Source organism: Hypomesus nipponensis, chromosome 23, assembly GCF_054491055.1.
Source record: "Hypomesus nipponensis isolate SF chromosome 23, ASM5449105v1, whole genome shotgun sequence".
Taxonomy (NCBI): domain Eukaryota; kingdom Metazoa; phylum Chordata; class Actinopteri; order Osmeriformes; family Osmeridae; genus Hypomesus; species Hypomesus nipponensis.
This window is the reverse complement of record NC_140383.1, coordinates 2,029,226-2,051,251: the sequence shown is the minus strand read 5'-3', so window position 1 is coordinate 2,051,251 and position 22,026 is coordinate 2,029,226. Positions and strand designations below refer to the sequence as shown.

At 46.3% G+C, this 22,026-nt stretch overlaps 3 protein-coding genes across 5 annotated transcripts; 2 read left to right on the top strand and 1 right to left on the bottom strand.

Moving 5' to 3' along the window:
- Positions 1-2,694: 2,694 nt before the first annotated feature.
- On the top strand, positions 2,695-7,720 carry stk17b (serine/threonine kinase 17b (apoptosis-inducing)). Its single transcript, XM_084688811.1, has 7 exons — positions 2,695-3,161; positions 4,201-4,413; positions 5,241-5,379; positions 6,574-6,700; positions 6,841-6,889; positions 7,117-7,296; positions 7,479-7,720. Exons 1-7 carry the CDS (start codon positions 3,043-3,045, stop codon positions 7,717-7,719), a joined length of 1,068 nt encoding a protein of 355 aa, XP_084544937.1. The 5' UTR covers positions 2,695-3,042; the 3' UTR covers position 7,720.
- Positions 7,721-10,227: 2,507 nt separating this feature from the next.
- On the bottom strand, positions 10,228-14,435 carry c23h2orf69 (chromosome 23 C2orf69 homolog). Its single transcript, XM_084688812.1, has 3 exons — positions 13,907-14,435; positions 12,904-13,133; positions 10,228-12,697 (listed from the first exon to the last, which is right to left on the bottom strand). The coding sequence occupies exons 1-3, from the start codon at positions 14,207-14,209 to the stop codon at positions 12,226-12,228; spliced, it is 1,005 nt and encodes a 334-aa protein (XP_084544938.1). The 5' UTR covers positions 14,210-14,435; the 3' UTR covers positions 10,228-12,225.
- Positions 13,938-17,894, top strand: ftcdnl1 (formiminotransferase cyclodeaminase N-terminal like 1). 3 transcript variants are annotated; one of them, XM_084688814.1, is made up of 6 exons: positions 13,938-14,211; positions 15,438-15,556; positions 15,660-15,755; positions 16,060-16,221; positions 16,608-16,796; positions 17,003-17,894. In XM_084688814.1, the coding sequence occupies exons 2-6, from the start codon at positions 15,442-15,444 to the stop codon at positions 17,440-17,442; spliced, it is 1,002 nt and encodes a 333-aa protein (XP_084544940.1). In that variant the 5' UTR covers positions 13,938-14,211; positions 15,438-15,441; the 3' UTR covers positions 17,443-17,894. The 3 variants fall into 3 exon arrangements, with proteins under 3 accessions (XP_084544940.1, XP_084544939.1, XP_084544941.1); XM_084688813.1 differs by lacking the exon at positions 13,938-14,211 and adding an exon at positions 14,522-14,743; XM_084688815.1 differs by lacking the exon at positions 13,938-14,211 and adding an exon at positions 14,524-14,743 and having other exon boundaries at positions 16,066-16,221.
- Positions 17,895-22,026: the final 4,132 nt, after the last annotated feature.

Genomic DNA, 22,026 nt, shown 5'->3' with positions numbered 1-22,026 from the left:
CTGGTGGATGATTGACAAGCCTTTTTGGTCTTTTGGCTGAAGAGGAAATGGAATTATCATCAGGAAGTGGGGAATTTAAAATAAACTACAAACATGGCGGCTGAACAAGACATATGGAGGAGTAGAGTCATTGTGGCCCCGGCCTCGTGCCTTGATGTGAGAGGATATTACTTACATCCCTCCATGGGTCACAACAATAAACAAAGTTTGATGGGTCAGGAAAAAAACATGAATGGCTTTAGATGTGTTGCAATGCAAAAACAAAAAACTATGAAAACAAACCACTGCTGCAGCTCTGTCTGAAGACAGTTCTATGATATGTCCACACGAGAGCAGTGCAAGATAAGGTGGGGGTAGTCAGGTACCCAGGGAGGAGGACTGGTGTTAGTTTCTGACCTTCTGACCTGAAATTTCCCATTTTACACAGAGATCAGGAACAAATACAGTTCCTACCTATGTATATTGTGCACGACAACAATGTCCTTTCAGCTTTGGGTATACAAGCCCATGTAGAAGAAGTAATTAATGTCTTGAAAGCATGTGTTTAAACTGGTCTTTTTAGTGCATTACCCCCTTACCCAAAGGCTCACCCACACACTCTCACCCACACACATACAGTACATTTTCTATGGGGTGCATGTATGATTACAATTAATGTACAGAGTCTTGTTTGAGCTAGACAACCCAGAACCTAAATAGTCCTAGACACTCCACAGCTATGGTGTTGTGGAGGGAGCTCTAGTCCCTCTCCCAGTCCCATCCTGCATGCAGGGGTTCCACATCCCTCTCCCAGTCCCACCCTGCATGCAGGGGTTCCACATCCCTCTCCCAGTCCCACCCTGCATGCAGGGGTTCCACATCCCTCTCCCAGTCCCACCCTGCATGCAGGGGTTCCACATCCCTCTCCCAGTCCCACCCTGCATGCAGGGGTTCCACATCCCTCTCCCAGTCCCACCCTGCATGCAGGGGTTCCACATCCCTCTCCCAGTCCCACCCTGCATGCAGGGGTTCCACATCCCTCTCCCAGTCCCACCCTGCATGCAGGGGTTCCACATCCCTCTCCCAGTCCCACCCTGCATGCAGGGGTTCCACATCCCTCTCCCAGTCCCACCCTGCATGCAGGGGTTCCACATCCCTCTCCCAGTCCCATCCTGCATGCAGGGGTTCCACATCCCTCTCCCAGTCCCATCCTGCATGCAGGGGTTCCTCAGGCAGCTCTGTGAGCCGTACTGAAGGCCACCCCTAGATGGCGCCGTGTTATAGCTCGATATTGCATGTTGAAATAGTGCAACACTCTGTCCTTTCTGGCTTTTTTTGCATGAGGATATTGCTATTTGAAGAGTGGGGTGGGGGAGCTGGAGACTTTTACGTCACTTTGGTTAGCACTTTACTTGAAGGGTGAGGGTGTAGGTTTTTCACCACGCTGTTCCAGCGGTATAGTTACGAAGAGGTGACTAGGCAAAGGCACTTAGAGGTACTTGTGTGTGTTGTAACATGGCTTGGTAAGTTGCGAGAAGCACAAAGTGCATCTCCATGGCGGTATTATGGAAAGTGTCATGGCCGCATGCTTCAAGTGAAGTGTTACTGTTACTTTCACACATGCCCACCTGTCTCAGAGATAGGCTGGAGGTCAAGGGGTCATTGAGAACCTGGATACACAGGGAATCAATAGTGCTGTGTTGATCATGTGAAAGCGAGAGCACCTGTTTGTGTATCGTGTGTGTGGCCCTGTATGTTTCTCTCTCTTTGTATGTAATTGTACATGTATGTCCTGTTCTGTGTACAAATATATATATTTTGCACCGAATGTACCAAAGGTCTGGGGCTTGCATAGACAACCATTTCTCTCTATTTCAGTCAAACAACATATCCTCAACCTCTGTCACATCCGTGGATCTTTCACCTCAAGTTTAGAGGGCAGCTTTGTGGCATGAGCACCGACTCTTTGCGTCAGGGTTAAAATGATTCGGCTTTTCGGCCAATTTGACATTTTCCATTCTGAGGCTTTTACTCAAACTGCTACCAAGTTCCAGTAATACGGAGATCCACAGGACCCTTCGTGAGGCCACAGCTCATTACTTCTACTCCCACTTGACTAGTTGCAGGACATGGGCATACCCGTATCAGAATCCCCACTCTATGCAAAGCTCCTGTATGTATGTCTCCATTTCACCCCAATGATTGTATTAAAAAGACATCAACAAACGGCAAGTTTTATTTGATGAAACATGACTGTATACTTTTTAATTTAATTTTTTTACACTTATCAAAGACTGTCCTATTACGTTTTTGTTTCCGGTGTTTAGAAAGGTTGAACAAATATTTTCCCCAAAAAGTTTTGAACAAATATTTTCCCCAAAAAGTTTTGAAAGGTTGAAACAAAGTTTTAGAAAAAAGGGTTCCAAAAGTTGAAAAAATATTTTCGAAAAAAGGTGGAAAGAAAAAATGTCCAATCATTGATGCAATCATTGATGAGTGCTTGATGAGGACTCTGCTATTATACTCTACTAAAAGTTTTGAAAGGTTGAAACAATATTTTCGAAAATAAGTTTTGAAAGGTAGATAAAATATAAACGTGTACGTTTGCCATCTCTGCAGATCAAAGGACTTTGGCACTAGAATGATAAGCGTAAAGAGATCGACAAACAGTATTTGCTGGAAAACCACTGCACATGCGCACTGACTGTTGGCGTTGTATGCTGTCAGTTCAAACTGTGCTGCTCTGGTCGGCGGAGCTGCTGTTGGCTAGCTAAAGAACTTGTGAAGGTTTGGTCATGTTGGTTCACTCGCAGCACATATGAGATTTGGATGTTACAGCCGCTTTATTCTAGATTTTAACTCTAGACAGGATTCTTTTCGACTACCTCATCTACAATTTCCATGATTTCGTCTAACGCGCTAGCTAATTAGCTCGTGCTAATTTAGCTAGCTAGCTACGTGTGAAGTTGTTAGCTAGACCGACGTCACCGGATGCTTAACTTCCGCGAATGGTAAAAGTATCAGACTGAAATTAATCGTGTAAATTTAAATCGTACTACAATAATGTCTCGGAGGCGGCTTGACAGTCGCAGTGGATCCACAGGACTGCTGGGGGAAACTCAAACCCCGATCAGTACGGAGCCTTTGGAGGGTGTCTACGAAATAACCGGCGAGTTGGGGAGGTGAGTCAACCAAACAACAGTTCTTATCTGGTTGGAGCTAGCTCTAGTACGGTTCCATGTGGCCTACTATAGTACAGTACAAGTACGTCCGGCATATATCAAACTTCTAGATGTGCTAGTCCATTTTGAAACATACACTAAACTTTGTCCAAAATCAAGGGGACGTTGTATTGTTGTAGCCTATGTGTATGTTGTTGAGACATTGTCAGTAGGAATCATCGTTAACAAGGAGTGAGTGCTCTTATTAAGAATAGTTTGGTTCCATGTTTGATGAGTGGCGACATCTGTGGCCACATCTTTGCTTATGGCAGACAGCAACCCCTGGTTTGCTAGTGCTGCGCTGGAGGGAGGAAGGAAGGAGGATTTGCAAACAGCTCAGCTACTGAGAAAAAGGAAACAGCGCTGCGTTAGCTGTGTTTAGAGAATGCATATTGGTCACTGTGAATAATCAAAATCACTTGAGACATTGGCTAAGTTTACGATTGCTAAAAACAGGATGTTGCAAAGTGTTTTAAGGATGCCATGGTGACAAGATATATTTAGGAAGTGGACTGTTAACACGTTTTCAGTCAATATGTTCTGTAAACGGTGAACAAACGGTCAGCTGTCAAGTGTGACGTGTGCTGCCAGTGTACAGCTCACAGACAAGCTAGTGTGTATAGACATGTACTCTGTTGGAGATGGTGTAAACAAGGGTGTGTTTGATCACCAGCTGGTGCATTTAATGATCAAGTCATTTACTTGCAGTAAACCTTCCATCAACTGTTAACTCTTTAAATATAGTCAATTTGAAGTCTGGTTTGAATAGGCTATTCAACTCTTAGTTTGACATTTTCAGTGCATCTGTCCCTTCCTACCACCAAATATCATCTGACAGCATCTGACTAGCATCAGCTGGGTTGGGGAGGCCAGACTTCCTTATTCTATGCTGTGTCGGATCAGAGATCCCGAAAGGGGGGAGGATTCAGGTGGAACTGTGGCTGTGGAGCAACTGGGCCTTTCCGTCCGCTGACGGCCCGTCCTGTGTGTCCTGTCTCAGGGGGAAGTTTGCGGTGGTGAAGCGCTGCGTGGAGAAGGCCACGGGGAAGGTGTTTGCGGCCAAGTTCCTGCGGAAGAGGCGGAGGGGGCGTGACTGCCGGGCAGAGGTGGTGCACGAGATGGCCGTGTTGGAGGCGGCTCGCCACAACCCCCGCGTGGTCAACCTCCACGCTGCCTACGAGATGGACCACGACATCGTGCTGCTGCTGGAGTAGTGAGTCATCTGGGGGGGATGGGGATCACGTGTGCTACATGAATACATCATCAGCCTGTTTGTTGTGACCACTTAAACGTCAAAGAAGCCTCCATTGTAGCAGTCATAAGTGTCCATCCAGCCTCTGGTCCTTGGTTGACTTCATAGCCCATACCTGCAGCTCTGTCTGTAATCAGCTGCTTATCTAACAGGATTCCTTATCAAATTACCTGTTACTATATAACCATATTATGATCTTTCCGCTAAAGCCTCACCTATTCCAATTTCATAGTTGAAAGCTGCCCCCACGACAGTCATTTTCCTGTGAAGTTGAATTATGTAATGTGATTGTCTGACCTGTTTCAGAGTTGAATCTTAAGTATGGCAAACAGCTTGTATTGTTGACCTGAAGAATTCAGTTTCTCTGGGACTTAATTGGGTTGATCTTAACAGAACTGAAACCAAACAAACAATGCTGTTCTCAGAGTAATCCTGGAACACACATGTGGTTCTCAAAGTTACACTGTTGTTTTGCAACCCCACCCCTAGCACACTCGTGTATTCAGAGAGCCTACGCTCTAAAGAAACATTTACACCCTCCCTGTTTTTGTCGATTGAGTTGTCAGGATGGCATAATCCCGCCCTGGAAGCTTCGAGTCTTGGCTTTGAAAGAGCTACTATTGATCTAGATATGCTACGCTACATGATGTCATGAGGAAATTATTCATATCATCTCACTGCGCTGAGAAGATATGAAAATATGTTGTGCATGCCCTGAGGTATGAGAACTGAAGGAGAATTCTAATATTGTTGCAATAATGACGTGCGGGATGTGTGTGCGTTCCCAGCGCGGCGGGGGGAGAGATATTCGACCACTGTGTGTCTGATGAGCTTCTTCCGGAGGGGCAGATCACTCGTCTCATCAGACAGACCCTGGAGGGAGTCCACCATCTGCACCAGAGGAGCCTAGTGCACCTGGACCTCAAGGTCTGCTAACACACAAACACAAGACACACGAGACACACGCACACACACACAGACGCACACACACAGGCACATACACACAGGTATGTGCACACACAAAAGATTGCTTAATTGTTCAACTTTATGTTCATTGATTGACCACATTTAGCTCACTGATGGAAGCACAAACGCCATTCACGTTAAATTATTGTATGGTAGAGCCGCTGCATAAATAGGCACCGTATCACACCCCCGGGCTAAGATAGCTGATAACTGTGGAAGCAACGGTTACCTAACCCTTACTTAGCTCAAGGCTTCAGTTGAACAATGCCAAAAAACCTGTTTACCGCACAATTGTGCATGAGACCCCGTCTGACCTAGTTTCACCCCAGAGACGGGGACATGAGTTTGTAACTGTGGACATCCACTGAATGCCAAAGCGGAATGGGGGGATTTTAGTTTGTAAGGTAACAACAGTTGGCTAATGTTAGCTAATTGAATTTACATCTAAGTGACAAGCGATTTCCCCAATATGTAGATTTACCTGCCATACTATTGTCTCTGACTGTAACCAGATTGTACACGTAGCGCAGTCTTGGCTGAGAGTTAAAGCGCTACGACTAGTTGGCGCGGCCGCTAGTTGAAAACCTTTCAAGGCGCTGGTGTAGTTACTGTCGTTCATTTTCAGCTAGCTATCCACTAAACAACCAGAGAGTTGAAAACGTCCGTTAATGATGAGATAATATTTCAAGTTAGCCTAGATGATACAAAAATATTGTTTAAGCTAGCGGTCAAAAGCAGAAGAGTCGTTTCGCTGCAACCAGCCGGCGCTTTACTGCCAGAGAAAAACGTTATATGGACACGGAAGTGTACTGCAGGTACCGGACCTACGGTGCACTGGCCAATAGTGTCAGCAATTTTTGGGGGGTACTTTTTTAATTTGAAGATATTTTTGTCAACCTTTCGAAAAGGAAACACATTGTAAACATTGCAATTTTTTTTTTTTTTTTCGAAAATATTGTTTCAACCTTTTAAAACTTTTATTAGAGTAGGCAGGTAGAGTCCTCATCAAGCACTCATCAGTGATGGTTCCTTTTTTTCGTAAACATTTTTTTCAACCATTCAAAAAATTGTGGACGACTGTGACTCATATCTGAAGGTTGTACGTTCTCTGCTCTCCCTCGTTCACCCTCTCCTCCCCTGGTGTCTGTCTCCCAGCCCCAGAACATCCTACTGACCAGCCTGGCTCCTCTGGGGGATATCAAGATCGTGGACTTTGGCCTGGCTCGCAGGCTGGGCATGGTAGGAGAACTCAGAGAGATCCTGGGCACGCCTGAATACGTGGGTAAGACATGGCAACAAACACTTCCTGTTTCTTATACAGGGCAGTGCTTTAATAAGACTTGTTACAGGAAGTTGACAACTTCCTTAGGCAGGTGATGTTATGATAACCGGTCTCTTCCTCTCTCGGATCTGTCACCATAGCACCAGAGATCCTGAATTATGAACCCATCACCACAGCAACGGATCTATGGTAAGTCCTCCGTTGTATCAGATAATGGCATCATTTTCACACTGCATGATATGTTACAACCCATCAATGTTTTATAATAGGGAATAGCATAGTATAGAATAGGTTTAACAGAATAAATACGAGGGTTTAGGCGCAGCTTTCCGGAGTACATGAAGCCCTCTGTTATGCTGCTTGTTAAAAGGGCAGTACAATTACAATGTGAATGTGAGATGAGTCTGTGTTCCCAGGAGTGTGGGGGTTATCGCCTTCATGCTGGTGACGGGAGAGTCACCGTTTGTGGGGGACGACAAGCAGGAGACGTATCTGAACGTGTCCCAGGTCAACGTAGACTACAGCAAGGACAGCTTCTCCAGGGTGTCAGAGCTGGCTGTGGACTTCATACGCCAGCTGCTGGTTAAGACCCCCGAGTGAGTGTGGAAACACACACACACACACACTCACACACACTCTCTCTCTCCCAGCTCGGATCTCACTGGTAGGGCATTGGTCGTGGGTTCAAACCTGCCCCATGTGCGTCACTTTGGATAAAAGCGTTGCTGAACATGTCCAGTGTGACTGTTGTGGTGTAGCTGACGGTTGTTTCCCCCAGGGACCGGCCCAGCGCGGCAGACTGCATGGCCCACCCCTGGCTGTGGCAGCAGCAGTACATGGGCCCTGAGCTTCCTGTCACGCCCAGAGCGTTCCGCGAGCGCAGCTCCGGGGTCAAGTGGGCCCCCCCGCCCGAGGACCGCGAGGACAAGGAAAACTTCCTGGACTCGCCGTTTGCACACGCCAAGAAGTTCCGCTTCGACGAGGACACGTCCGCTGCGGGCGGGGAAGGAGATATCTGAGAGGGGGAGAGGGGGGGGGGGGGGGAGAGGGAACGTGGTAGGGTGCCTCGTTCTTCCCTTCACACTTTTAATGGTTTTACGTCCACAGAAACCAGTTGGCCACAGCTTACCCACCCAACAGCACTTCAGGCCTGTTCTCAACCCTACCCTCAATTGTGCAGAAGAAGAGAAAGAGAGGAAAAAGTGCCCAGCCAAACCAAAGATAACCAGCTAAAACTGAGATCTAACATTGATCTAACACTGCTTAAGTGTTTCTGGTATTTATGTTTTCAAATAATGCTGTGTGTTTAAGATAAGTAAGCGTGTATTTTTAGTGTCTTTCTATTTCCAGTGCATTGTTTTCCCTGCTTTGTGGGATTTTCTTTTGTCCCTCTAAAAATGACAGATATTTATATAATTCAAGGGAAATCTATGCAATACCACTCTTCCACTGAAAGGCATTTTAAAGTAAACTTAGAAAACTAAGAAACAGATTTTACCCTTCACCTATTGGTTAGTGAAATGTCACAGTAAGTGTTCCTTAGTCCCAGAATAGGGCTAAGGGCTTAACTTCCAATAAGCTCAACAGAATTTTAGGAGAAATAGAAATAAAATGTAGCTGAGTAATTTTAAGGATGTGAAAGTATGTCCTCATAGTATTTAATTAATGTTTGTATTTCCAGTGCTGGGCTTTCTACTGAAGCACATTTCAGGCTTTAGGCTAAGCCAACACAAAGCCAACACAGCCTATTACATTCCGTCCATTGTGTTTCCTTCCACAGATCTCACACCACAATTTGAAAGTGAAATTACATCATGAATATTTCTGATGGCTTTACACAAATGAACTGCCTAGATATACTGGTATACATTACATTCCTTGTTTACCAAACACTCCTCTGGTTTAGGGTTCCATAGCTGTAAACCAGGGATCATTAGAGCTGTTCAAATGACTCACCTTGCCATGCACACACACACACCCTAACCACTCTTGCGCAAAAGTCCATGTTTGGTCCTACCCCTAAATGTTGGTTCACTTCCTCTCAGTTGCAAGGAGGGCCGTGACTTCAGCACCTAACTATTTACTTTACCCTCCATGTCTTTCACTGATCTCCTAGTGGGATCTTTGGGGGGTTTAGATGACGTCTGCTTTTCTACCAAGTCTCTGGGGTAGTACAAATGATTATCTTTGTCTGTCATTCACCAAAGCCATGTCATTTGCGTTCTGTCAAACGGCATTCTGAACTACTGTATCGCTCCAAGGGGCCAGGGGCCGTTGAGATATGTGGAAGTTTTGTGGTATAATTTGGGAATATAGTGTTTCTGTGGTTCAGCTGTACAACCTTTCCCTTCACTGTTTTCAACTCAGGGCAAATTACGTCTCACTCTAGTCTCTATGTGCCTCTTTCTATTGTCTTTTTACATATTTTGTATTCTAATATGATTCTCAATATATTTATATAATGGAATGATTTTTGTTTGTTTATATTGATGTAAACAATATGTGTATGTTTGTGTATTATAACAGGTTTAAGTAACGGGTAGGTTATGATCACCTCAACAGAGTTAAGCCCTGTTCACAACTAAATCTTATTTAAATGTTGGTATTGAGATGCAAGGAAATGTATGCTGAGCAATAATCACAAAATGGTTTTTGGAAAGTGCTTAATGGTGAGTTTAGGAGCGAAGAGATGTTTTGGATGTTGATATGAAGATGTTTGAAGTTGGTATTGAGTTTGAACAGGTTTTATTATGGAGGTGAAATGTGTTAGTGAGGACATGAAATGTGGAAGTGTTATGGAGATGGATCTGAACAGAACCAACATAAGGTTCGGTTAGTTGATTTGAGAGAAATACTGTTGGTCTTAGTGACGAACAAGCACAAACGTTTAAATAGAGGTGCTCTTAGTTCATGCTGAACACCCTTTTTTGAGTATGAGAGAATGAAATCCCAGTCTTAAAAAAGAAAGAAAAGCCTTGGAAGACATTTCGAACCAAACTGGAGAGCTCTTAACCAGCATGGAGCCCAACATCCTTTTGTTCAGAGGTGCCAAACCCAAAGACCACATTGTCCCTGTTAGTTGTGGTCGTCTTCAAGGTTCCCCAGAGATGTCACCGCCTGGCACAAACAACAGCCTTTGTCTCAGAGCCGGGCGTCCCTGGTCACGACCAGAATCTCCACCATGCCGTCACTCTGACGACATCAGGAGCAGCGATGCATCAACCCAGAAGGGATGCTTCACCCCTCTGTTGAAAGACGCACTGTGCTCCAGTCCGTGCCACACGTGAGTGTCGCTGTAGCGAGTGCTGGGACTCTACTTGAACAACGCTTCATTATGCTGGAGGTGTTTGAGCTGCGAGGTCGGGCGGGTGACCCCACTGGCTTCCTCGAATGCCAGTCAATGAAAGGGCCTCTAGTGGGTCTGTTTTTTTGTAAGGTGCTGGGATTTGCACTCTTATGTTCCTGGAGTGAGGAGGCTGAAGGATAACGCTTGAGGTTAACTTATACCAGGCAGAAGCACAAGCAAATAACTGTTAGAAAGAGATGTTTATTTCCATTTTTTTCTCTTGACCCTTTTAATGTATATATGGTTTGATTTGCATTTGAAATGACTTCATGATTCATTGAAAAAAAAAGAAAAGAAATTCTTGTATACTGATCAACTACAAGCTAATAGTTAGGAGTCCTTTACTGAAAACTGGAACGCTCATTAAAGATTATAGAATAAATGTTTTTTGAGTTGTGTGGTCATTGCGATTCAGCCTTATGTACCGGTATTCATTTTTGGGTCAAATTTCTATAACCATAATTTTTGCAGTTCTTCCCAGGCACAGAACAGCACCCCCTGGTATCCTGTGGAGAACCTCCATAACTCACCTTGCTTGGGTAAGCTAAATTCCCTGCAATCCATTCTCAGTATGCTGTTGATGGCAACACAGTAATGAACTGTAGTGTTTACAACTCATCAGTCATGTTAGGCATTTATTGTCAAATTCTTGAAACTTTGTTATAATTGCTTCAAGTCGACTGTTGACTAAACACAACAGAAGACTCACATGAACAGTCGATCACGCACAAGCAAATGCTTTTAATGTTGTGCTACCGTAGACGAACAACTGTTGAAACAGCAGAAGTTTCTTTTAATCAAAACTTACACAATATGGAGTGGATATGAAGTCAGAAGCAGCTGCATTCATTGGAATGCTTATCCTCACTGGCATTGTAGTGCAAAAGCCGCCCCGTAAGCCAGGCTGAACAGGAATGCACACATCTCCAGCCTGCATGTATGCCAACTCTTGTTAACCAAAGCCAATACGGATGTAATTACATGAACATGAATTTACATTCAAAAACAAAAGCAGGAGGATCTGAGTTTTGTACTCCCAACAAAAGCATGAAGCATCCCTTCTAAGAACTGAATCATGGATATGATGAGAGTTTACGCACATGAGAAAATGGAGCATGTGACCTCAGAACAGGAAGAGTGAAGTGGAACCACCACAGTTCCTGGCCCCTTCAGGCCTCTGGGACAGCAGCCATGTATTTACCATGCACATTCCCTCCATGTAAACTGTTGACAAAGCCGGATCTGGGTCAAACTACGTATGAGCCTTGTGAACGCCAGCAAGCATTTTATAGTGCAAGTCTACAGGCCCTTTTGCAACATGACTGCCATAAATCCCAATGCATCCAATTATTTTCCTTCTGAATGTACACGTTGAAACCTACTGTTTAAGATCGAAGGACAAAAAACATTCTATAACTTTACAGACTGTAGGCCTCAAGCACGCGCCACCCAGATCCTACCCCTGGGCACGATCTAGGTCTGATATGATCTGAGGGCTGGTCTTGATATCACCCCAAATAATACAAACTGTGGTCAAACATTTGAATATCATAACAATGTGCAAGTAACATTCAGCACTGCCGTTAGTAAGGACAGATTGCACAAGGTGCATATCTAAAAGACTTGGACGTAGGAAGTTCTGGACTAAAAGATGAACTCCACATGTAACGTCAATAACCCTTCCTCACGCTCCTGCCTATAAAGTTACTCTGATAATGTCAGATCAACTCAAATCACAGTCATGGGAGGCAGCAGAAGCACAAGCTTTCGATATGCAAAAATGTTTTGAATTGTTAAGATGTAACGAGGATTAGGATTAAAGTTGAGTGTTACATGACTTGGAGTTTCCTGGCGGTCCGTCTCAGAGGGAAGTGTCTCTACAACTAAGTGCTACAAGAAAGCCAGTCCTGTGACAGCATTTCTCCACATCCTGCATCTTTGAGCCCTTAGCGAAAAATGAGGTAAGATAATATCTTATGGATACGAGCGATAGAGTTGCACTGTTCTGCGCCGAGATCGATTTCATCTTCATCCTTCGATAGGTGAAATTGGAGAGGCAGGCGCGACAGGTTCAACGATCGATGAGCTGAAGCCCTGACAACTGCTGCGTTGGCTTCCAGAATCCCCCCTCGCTGACCACGCCCACGACACCTCCAGCCAGCCAACCAGCAGCGTCCGTTCAGAACTGCTGGATGACCCGGAAGTGGTTCTCGATGGAGGGGGGCTCGTCCCCAAAGTGCAGCTTCTGCTCAAGCCGTGCTCCCAGTTCCTCCAGGGTCCTGATGAACCTGAGGTGCTCGCGGCCCACCCAGGCCCTCATGGGGTCCCTCACCTCGTAGGGCGTCACGTGGGCGTGGACGGCCACCCCGCTGGCCGCCAGCTCCCTCAGCGCCCGCTGCTCCGTCACCCAGGTGTCGCTGCCCCCGGGGTGCCCTCCGTCCAGCCAGTACATGTCGGAGATGCACTCCACAAATGCAGCCAGCCCCGGCTGGCCGCGGGCCCCCGCCAGCTCGTACAGCAGCTGGTTGAGCACCACGCAGCCTTTGCTGAAGCCCACCAGCGCCATGTGGAAACCCTGGGACACGGGGCCCCCTAGAGGGGGGAGCGGGTTAGGCAGGCCAGCCTGCTCCATGCCGTGGCCCAGCAGTGCCCTGTAATTAGCCCACGGGCAACGCCATATAAGTCAAGTACAAGCAAGATACAAGCACATACCTGAATCATATAAAGGATGAACAGTGATCTATTTCTACTATGTTTATTGTTATGGATGAAACCTACCATAGCTAATTCCTTGTATGTGTAATCTTGGTTTACTTGGCTATTCTGATTGTGATAAAGTGTACACTCCTGGACACACCTGAGGTGCTGGAAGGCTCCATAGTCTGAGGAGTGCTCGGGCGCTCCGAATAGGTTGCTCTCCACAAAGTTGGGGTAGCTGCTGAACTTGTGCAGGTACATGCGCGAGGCCCGGACCACCCAGACGTAGCGGTTGGGGAAGCGGCGTCCCAGAGTGAGGGCCACCCGCTCCAAGCTCCAGCTCTGCCACGGAGCAGCCTCTGCCTGGAGGAGCATCTCCTGGTGGAAGTCCTGGACCGGACGAGAGAAGGAGAGAGAGACAGAGAGAGGGGGGGGGGGGGTAAGGCAGAGGGGGAGAGAGAGAGAGGGGGGGGGGCAGAGGTGGAAAGGGTAGAGATATCTTACTAAAGATTTTATATTTTCTGATTATTGGGGCTGTTGAGGGATGGGGGTTTAGCCTCGCTTCTGCATAGTGTGTTACTAAGTATAGGCTGTACCTGTGCCAGCCAACATGCAGCTTAGCCAAACACTGACAATGGACACAATCTGACTACAAATAGGCCTTTGGGAGGATGGCCTACTTAATTAGTTTCACCAGCATCAGTACCCTCTTATCGCCTCTTAATGCAGTCAGGTGACGGGGGGCGCCCGAAAGGAGTTGGGGAAAAAGACAAGGACTCCATTCATTTACAACGTAAATGTCACGCTGAGACGATCTCAAGCATACTAACAGGCCCTGGGAAATACTAAGACACCATGGGAATATTAATGCTTCCTTGCAAAGAAGACTGTTGGGATGGAAATTGAAAGATGTGATCTATTTTGGAAAACTTTTGGTGGAACTTTATAGTAACAACACTTGAGGCCCATGTCAATGGCCACATTTTCCGGCTTGATAAACACCGTGTTTTCAATTAGGCTCGGTTGGATGTTTGCCACCAGGATTACATCATCTTGTTTTAGCGAGCTTCAGTCCAAAGTAACATGCTTGTGACTGGTGTTTGAAGAAAGTTTCAAAACACTGCCAAGAGAATGTACAGTAGCCTACGGGTGTAATAGCTCACCTGTATATCCCCATGGAAAAACACAACATGTGAATTTCCATCCTCAGAGGCCTCTGCGTCGGCGCTACACGCCGCCAGTCCCTCTAGAGGGCTGAGGAGGAGAAGGTCGTTGACTCTGTCCGGTTTGTGCCCGGGCACATCAGACAGGCGCCGGAGTTGGGGCGGGCTCCCTGGATGAGTATCCAGGGATCCGTTTAGCCACATCCCCACTGGCTCTGAAGATGAGGACCCAGCCACGGAGCTCATTGTATTGGCCACAGCTAACAGAGAAAGGCCCGCTGCGACTCTACGGACAGCTATCATGGGTATTAATCGCGGATTAGCTCGTCTAGACGCCGAATTACATTTCCGCGACACACATCATCGCGGAAGAAATTAAAATAAACTAAAACCGACCGATCTCTCGTTCCCTGTCGTTCTCCTCGTTACTCGGCGTTTCAGTATAAATCTTAGCATTAGCCAATTTGCACACGCTTGCTGTCAGCTCCCCTGTAAGGTGCGCTGTGTTGTGACTGTGACAGTTTAATCCGCCAGGTGGCGTTCTTCATCCAGGAACAGTGCAGTCAGCTGACAACCAAACTGCGCATGTCCTGTTACATATCCAGGTCGACAGTAGCAGCAGAGCCATATGGCTCTGAGTAGCAGATCTAAACAAGAAGAGCGTCACTTCAGTAGTTATTGAAGTGAATCTGACTGATATTGGTTAAACACACGTTGCACTGCGTTGACGTGCTCTGACTTTACTTGCAGTTCTTGTGCAACATGAGCAAGTGAATACGGGACCCGAGGGCTCACTTATCAAGTTGTTTCATTTATTATTCGATTACTGTCTACAAGGCAAGTATTGTATATTCATGGCACACACTTTCTAACAAGAAATGTGATGTGAAATCCTCGTCAAAGTATATGTGTCATTAACATTAGTTGAGAAGTTAACTTACCTTACTGCTAGTGTGTGTTTACATCAGCCCTTAACCAAGTTTGAACTTTGGACTTAGCTAATGTACGTTTGCATAATGGATAATTCAGCCTGAAAAATGTCAGATAAAATAGAAGTACACCAGAGTCATTTGAACAGATTGTAATTTTGATAACAGCTGATGACATTTGACTGTCAGCTGTCCAGAATGTCCACATGTAGGCTACTAATCGTGGTCGAGCCAGCATGACGGCCTCTGCATTAGTGGCTGTATGTATTAAAACAGTTTGTGTAACAATCACTTATATTAGGCATGGGACCAGCAACGGCATGGCAGCATCCAAACCCTGCTGAAATGATGCAAAACAATTCACGTGCACGTCATACAATAGCACCCTTTTCGTTGTAATCTACTTTGTGTGTAAAGTATACACCCAACCAACCCAGACCAGTCCGGTGGGAAATCTCTTCCCACCACAGGTCTGGCCGGCAAGCTGTCCAGACTTCAGTGTAAAAACACGCAATTTAAACCAAATATGGTCACTCCTGAGTGAAAACCCCACAGATCCTCCTTCTCCAGCCCATGTCCGGTTTCTTGCTTGTCTGTCGCAGGGCTATGGCTCCCAGTGCCTTAGGGAAACATCTGGTTGCCTGTCTTCTCAACGTGTCCGAGGCACGCAGGAAAGACTTGGTCGAAACTGTCGCCCGGGCGGCCATCTTTGATTGCCAGGGTGAGGTGATGACATTACCATGACAACAGCTTTAATAACGGGGGTTCACGCCACTAACTTGATGTTGGTCACTTGATGTCTTCATGTATTTGTATCATGTTAGGTGTGAGGAGAGAGGGAATCACTGTCTTAAACATCTTCAACGATCACGACTATAACCGATCTGTCATCACCATTGTGGCCACCATCGACACCATCAGTGAGTCTGAGTACTCTGTTTGCAGGGAAGGAAATTCATTGATGACTTTCATTTAAATAAGGCTTTACTTCAGACCATACCTTTGTTTGGTCCTGTGAAATGCTGCATGCGGTGGTTTATCATCCTCAGATGGATATTCACTCGTCAGTGACCTTATTTAGTTTAAATTAAGTGGTTTTACACTGACTAATGCAGATAGTAAACAGAACAACATGCGCGCCATACATTTCCCATGTCCAGTGATGCTATTGTGTAGACCTGTAGGTTTGAAACGTGACTTGTTGTGACGTGACGTGTGTCTGAGCCTCAGGAGAGTCGGTCCTGTCAGCGTGCGAGCGGGCGTGCGGCCTGATCGACGTGAGCGCCCACGCCGGCTCCCACCCCTGCATGGGGGCGGTGGACCTGGTGCCCCTCTACCCCCTGGGAGAGGAGGTGGGGGTGGAGCGCTGTGCCAAGGAGGCAAGAGGTGTGTGTGTGTGTGTACTAATGCCGTGTTTTCTGTCTGCATGTGTTTGTATTCAACTGGAGGATCAAGTGAAGATTAACTCACATGTTTTGTACATGTGCACAAAAACATCTGGCATGAGAATGCTCCAATCTGCCTAATTAATGCCAGTACGGAACACGTGCTGTTGAAGGTGTATTCCTGCTCTCCCCTGCCAGGGATTTACTCTTGTACTAACCAGCAAACACACTGTATACATGGGGTTCTGGTGTGTGGGATTACAATGGGAAATATCTCAGAGGTAGAGCATGTGACACCAGATCAAGAAGTCCCAGGTTCAAATCTCCCCCTGTGTGTGTGTGAAGCTGCACTCTTAACCCTCCTTCTCTGATTGGTCGTCTGAGCAGCGGTGGCTGAGAGTCTGACGAGGCGTGTCACAGGGACCAGTGTGTTCCTGTTTGGCTGGGCCGACGCACCCCTGAACCGGGGCCTGGCCCAGAGGCGCAGGGACATGGGCTGGTTCAGGAGGAGTGCTGACATGGCTGCTGTCAGACCGGACCTGGGACCCAGCCCTCAGACGCGCTACGGAATCACAGGTTAGCATGCTGGCTAGACGCTGCAGCACTCAGCCCAGAGTACTGGTCCTTTATGGAAAAGGTTTGAGACCTTTTTGTTGGTTTTCTGGTTTATGTGGCTACCCCGGTTTGGTTTGACTATTCATGTTGTGGGAGCCACACTCTGTAAACTCCTATTAGAGAGCTTTTTTATTTACGTAACCTTTGACCTCACTCCTGCCCTCCAGGGGTCGGCAGCAGCCCGTACGTCATGAACTGCAACGTCACCATCGACACCCAGGACTTGGCTCTGGGGCGTGCCGTCGCCGCGGCGATAAGGGAGTCCAGCCCTGGCGGGATCCCCGGGGTGCAGGTCCTGGCCCTGCCTCACGAGGGCGCCGTGGAGATCGCCTGCAACGTGGAGAGCGTCCGGGGCAGCCCTCCCTGCCCCAGCGGAGCCGAGGGGGACCCCTGGCCCTCCTTCTGCCTGGAGGGCCAGCCGTACTGCCACGCCCCGGCCTCGCTCATCACCTCCAGGGTGGCAGAGCTGGCTGGCCAGCAGGGGGTGGGCACCAGGGGCACGGCCCTGGTGGGGTTCACCCCCCGGGAGTGCAGGGACCTGGCTGAGACGGCTCTGGCTCTGGGTGTCGCTGAATTCTGGAAAGAACGGCACAGGATACGCATGTAACGGTTTGGAAAAAACTTCAAATGGTTCAGTGTTATTCCAACCCGTGGTATTGGGGTTTGGAGGATAGATGTTTTGGGCGGAGTTTGTTCTCCCGCTAGTGTACATGGTGTGAATTGCCAAAGCTAATCTTCATCATTCAGCTTTTATTAGATAAGTGGGATGTGGATTTTATGATTGAGAGTCTCTAGACCGTTAAATGGAATAATGTAGCTGACTTCATCGACAAGTTAGGCATGAAGAATGTACAGTAGTTAGAATTACTTTTCTAAGTAAATGAAAATATAGAAAAAGATCGAACAGTAATTGTTCACAGTGCCGTGAAGGAGTCTACCTTCACTAGCCTCTGCTCCTCTTTAGAATTAACTGATGAATATTTAGATTTTTTAAATTTCTGTATACTTACTTTCGTAATAACAATAAATGTATTAAAACACACATATTCAATTCTCTAACTGGGTGAACCGTTGTGTTCACACGGTGGTGCAATTTATTCCTCTGACCACATTAAGCTGTTCTCTACTCAGTCACAACCCCAAACTTAGATGTCCTTTTTACTGGAGAGGATTTCCATGTCACTTCAGTAAAGAAACAGGCTTAAACAGATCATCACTAATGGCAAAGATTACGCATTACGCAAAGATTACATGGTTTTCAAACAGAAAAATAATTCCCTCTTTATTTCCTTTTCATCAGCAGCAGACTAACGAAAGGTAAGATAGGAGATGAAAGTGCAGAGTTTAAATGACTCAGGACACTCAAACGTCCACCCAGGGAGATTTTATGTAAAGATTTTTCCAGACATTTCCTGTTGGAGGGTAAATTGGTCAGTGTTTAGAGATTGCTTCCCATCAACATCCTTACACGGTCTGTAGTCTGTCACCATCTGAAAGTCCTCATCTATTTTTAGTTCTCGGGACGCAGATGTCATCATATCTAGATAATGTGTGTTTTCATATTGGAAACCTTTAGGAGAAGATGGGTCCGTGCCCAATTATGTTTGAACTTGATATTCGAAGTATAACCCATCACATCTCTGCGGTACATCATCTCAAGACAGATGGCTGAAGCACACAAAACCTAAAGCCTACCTACTTCATTTCAGCCAGCTGTTTTTTTGTAATTTTTTGTTTGTTTATTTTCTCTTCCCTCTGAGCTAAAACGGTCGACAGCACAGCATCGTGACACGACGTTGCCATGGCGCTTGACTCATTACGTCTCCGCATCTCATCCTGTTTTAATGAAAGCGTTTTGTTGGAGTCCTTTCCATAACACGAGGGACTGTCTGGAGTGAACGCTGTCCTGCCCAGGTCTGACTCACAAGCTTAACCATTTGATGGCATGCCAGGGAATTTGGCCAGAGGACAACAAATGCAACTGGGACGAGATGATTCCACTCCTTGGTTACATAAGGGCTGTATAATAACCGCATAAAGGAACACGCATTGTAAGGATGACGCGCTTAAGAGGCAATGCTGTTTGTTAGTTTAAACCGATGTATACGCAGGGGAGAGGAGGATGGCTGAGTGGGCCAGATAAGGAATTAGGCATGGTTTACTAGGTTTGGTTACTTAAAGGGAATATTGACCACACAGCCAAAAAGCCCTTTTCCTTCTGCCTCTCATTACAATCTGCTGCCTCTCTACAAGTTACTAGTCAGCATCGCTCTCCTGTATGCCTTGTCCTCCAGCTCTCTTGAGCCAAAGGCATATTGGCAGCATCTATTCATTGACCCAATCTTATTTCTTTCCATGCTACAAACCAAAAACAGCGTTTCACTAAGCGCAATGCGAAATGTTGGAGAAGGTTTTTTGTGTATTGTGTGCTTGAATAGGTCCACCGAAATAGGATACCTCATCTGCATAATTTGTGCTAGTTAGTCTGGATTCTGCTTTTACCACAGCGTTCACAGAATCATCTCCTGGGCTGCCTCTGGAGTGTTAGCTCTACCAGTCTGTGTGTGTGTGTGTCTGTGTGTCTGTGTGTGTGTGTGTGTGTCTGTGTGTCTGTGTGTGTGTGTCTGTGTGTCTGTGTGTCTGTGTCTGTGTGTGTCTGTGTGTGTGTGTGTGTGTGCTCTCCTGCCGGGAACACGGTCATCTCCTCTGGTCCTGCAGAAGCTCTCAGTCAGACGGACAAGGCACCCATGCAGCTTCATCACATCAGCGCTGCCCTCTCACTTCCCTCCACACATGCTCTCTCTCTCTCTGTCTCTCTCTCTCTTTGTCTCTCTATATCTGTCTCTCTGTCTCCCTCTCTCTATCTCTCTCTCTTGCTTTCTCTCTGTCTCTCTCTGTCTCTGTCTATCTCTCTCTCACTTTCTCTATGTCTCCCTCTCTCTCTCTCTCTATCTCTCGCTTTCTCTCTGTCTCCCTATCTCTCTTTCGCTGTTTTTTCTCTCACAATCTCTTTTTCTATCTATGTCTCCCTCCCTCTCTCTTTCTCTCTGTCTCTCCTTCTTTGTCTCTTGCTTTGCTCTATATTCTTTTTTTGTCTCTCTCTGTCTTTCTTTCAAACACACACAGACACACACACAGACACACACACACACACAGACAAACACAGACACACAGACACACACACACACACACAGCTTGCCAGGCTGGGAAGCATCAGGGCCTAATCTAGGTCACGGCCCAGGGGTGTCCTGGTCCCAGTACTGACACACACACACATATACACACACACACACTCGCATACACACACACACTCGCATACACACACAGGGCACCTACAGTCCATATCATATGCACAGATATACATCTATCGCATGTAACGCATGTAATTTTCTTCAGCCAATCTGTCCATCCTTAAAGGAGGTGATATGGTTGGTGTCTTCAAGTATGTCCTCAATACTGTAGCTTTAGATTCCTGTCATTCCTCCTACTACATGTTACCATCTCTTCCTCCCTCTCTCCCTTTCTCTCCCCCTCATTTTCCTATCCACCTCTTCTACCAGCATCCCTCCCTCTCAATTTACCTCAAGTGACCAGTCACAGCTGACAGCCAATCAGGAGTGCCATTATCTGAGATGTGTCACGGAGTCTCTCCTGAAAGGATTTATAGGAAGGGCCTTTTGTTTGCCCTGTGTTCTCTAGATTGGCCACGTTTTAGAAGAATTTAATTATCGCTAAGTGTCTTTCTGCATTATTTATTTTCACGCACACAAAACAAGATCTCTTTTGTTGAGATGGAAGATCAAAAGAGTGTGTGATCTTCCCTTGAATAAACAAGTTTTTTTTTCTGCGCCAGTGGCATATTTTAGGGATTTTTCACATCCAACAATAATAGAAGCGACACAGGATCCTTTTGATTTGACTATGGCTGACAGCGAATCAGCTGAGAGGAGTCATGTGACATGGCACGAAAATAGCGGAGCTTATTTCTTTACATCAGTCTCGAAGCGTCTATAAATATCTTCTGAGATCTTGCTCCCAGTATCAAACGCGTAGATAAATGCGTCATCACACACTTCCATTAAATCACAGTCCTTCACTGGTGATGATGGAAAAATTAATTCTCTAGTAGGAAGGTAAAATGTGCGTCTTTAGCATACGTAGGCGCTTCATCAGAGCTACTTATCAGCACACTATGGGCTTTTAAGTGACGTGTTCTTAATGTATATTTCTGCCGTGGGCTATTGAGGTCTATAGAGCTGATGGGAAGTCCCGTCAGATTTTTCCATATACCACCGTTATTTTTCTTCCTCTCTCCTTTCGCGTTTCCTAATAATAACCCCACTGTCCTTTAATTACCCGTCTCTTTAATTACGCTCACTCATCTATAACAGGAAATCAGATTGCCAAGTCGCTGTCTGATGCGCGCCACTTAAGTGATTGCTGATCTTACGATCTGCATTTAAAGTAGCTGGGGAATGTCGGTTCTCATCTTCGGTCTTTAAAATACAAGCTCCTCGTTCCGCGGGCGTACAGGAACGCAGGGTGCCACCTATGCAGTCAGCGGTCCCCCACCCCCCACCCTGAACACATGTTCAACATCCCCTGGGCATGGGCCAAGCACAACACCGAGGCACAGCTGAGAACAAGGGAGAGAGGGAGGGAGAGAGAGAGAGGGCACTGATGTGGAAGTATGAGTGAGCATCAGAGAGAAAGACAGAAATAGAGCGATAAAGCAGTGAATTACTGTGTTACAGTGCAGAGAGAGAGAGAGAGTTGGTGGTGGTGGTGGGGATGTTGCACACAGGCTTGGATGTTATAGGGACTGGAAATATCTCTAGTTATATGTGGATGTATCAGTACAAACCCCATGGATTAATTCTGGATTAATGGATGAATTAATTCTGATTCCCAAGGGAATTCTCCAGATCTGCAAGTTGATACTCTACTGCTGCTGAAGACCAAATCATGCCTTCTCCTGGTTCCCGATCTCAGTGGGCCCGTGACAGCAGTCCTTAGACTGGTTATGCTTCTGACAGCGATGGCTTCAGGTTCCAGTCCTGCAAAGGAGAAGTCGGTGTGTGTCAAGGTCTGAGGAAAGTTCTGAGTTAAAGAGCACTTCATCCATGCAGTAGAGTCAACTCTACTGGCATCGCTCAGTCTCCTGGATGCGCTGACGAAGGTAAGATCAAAT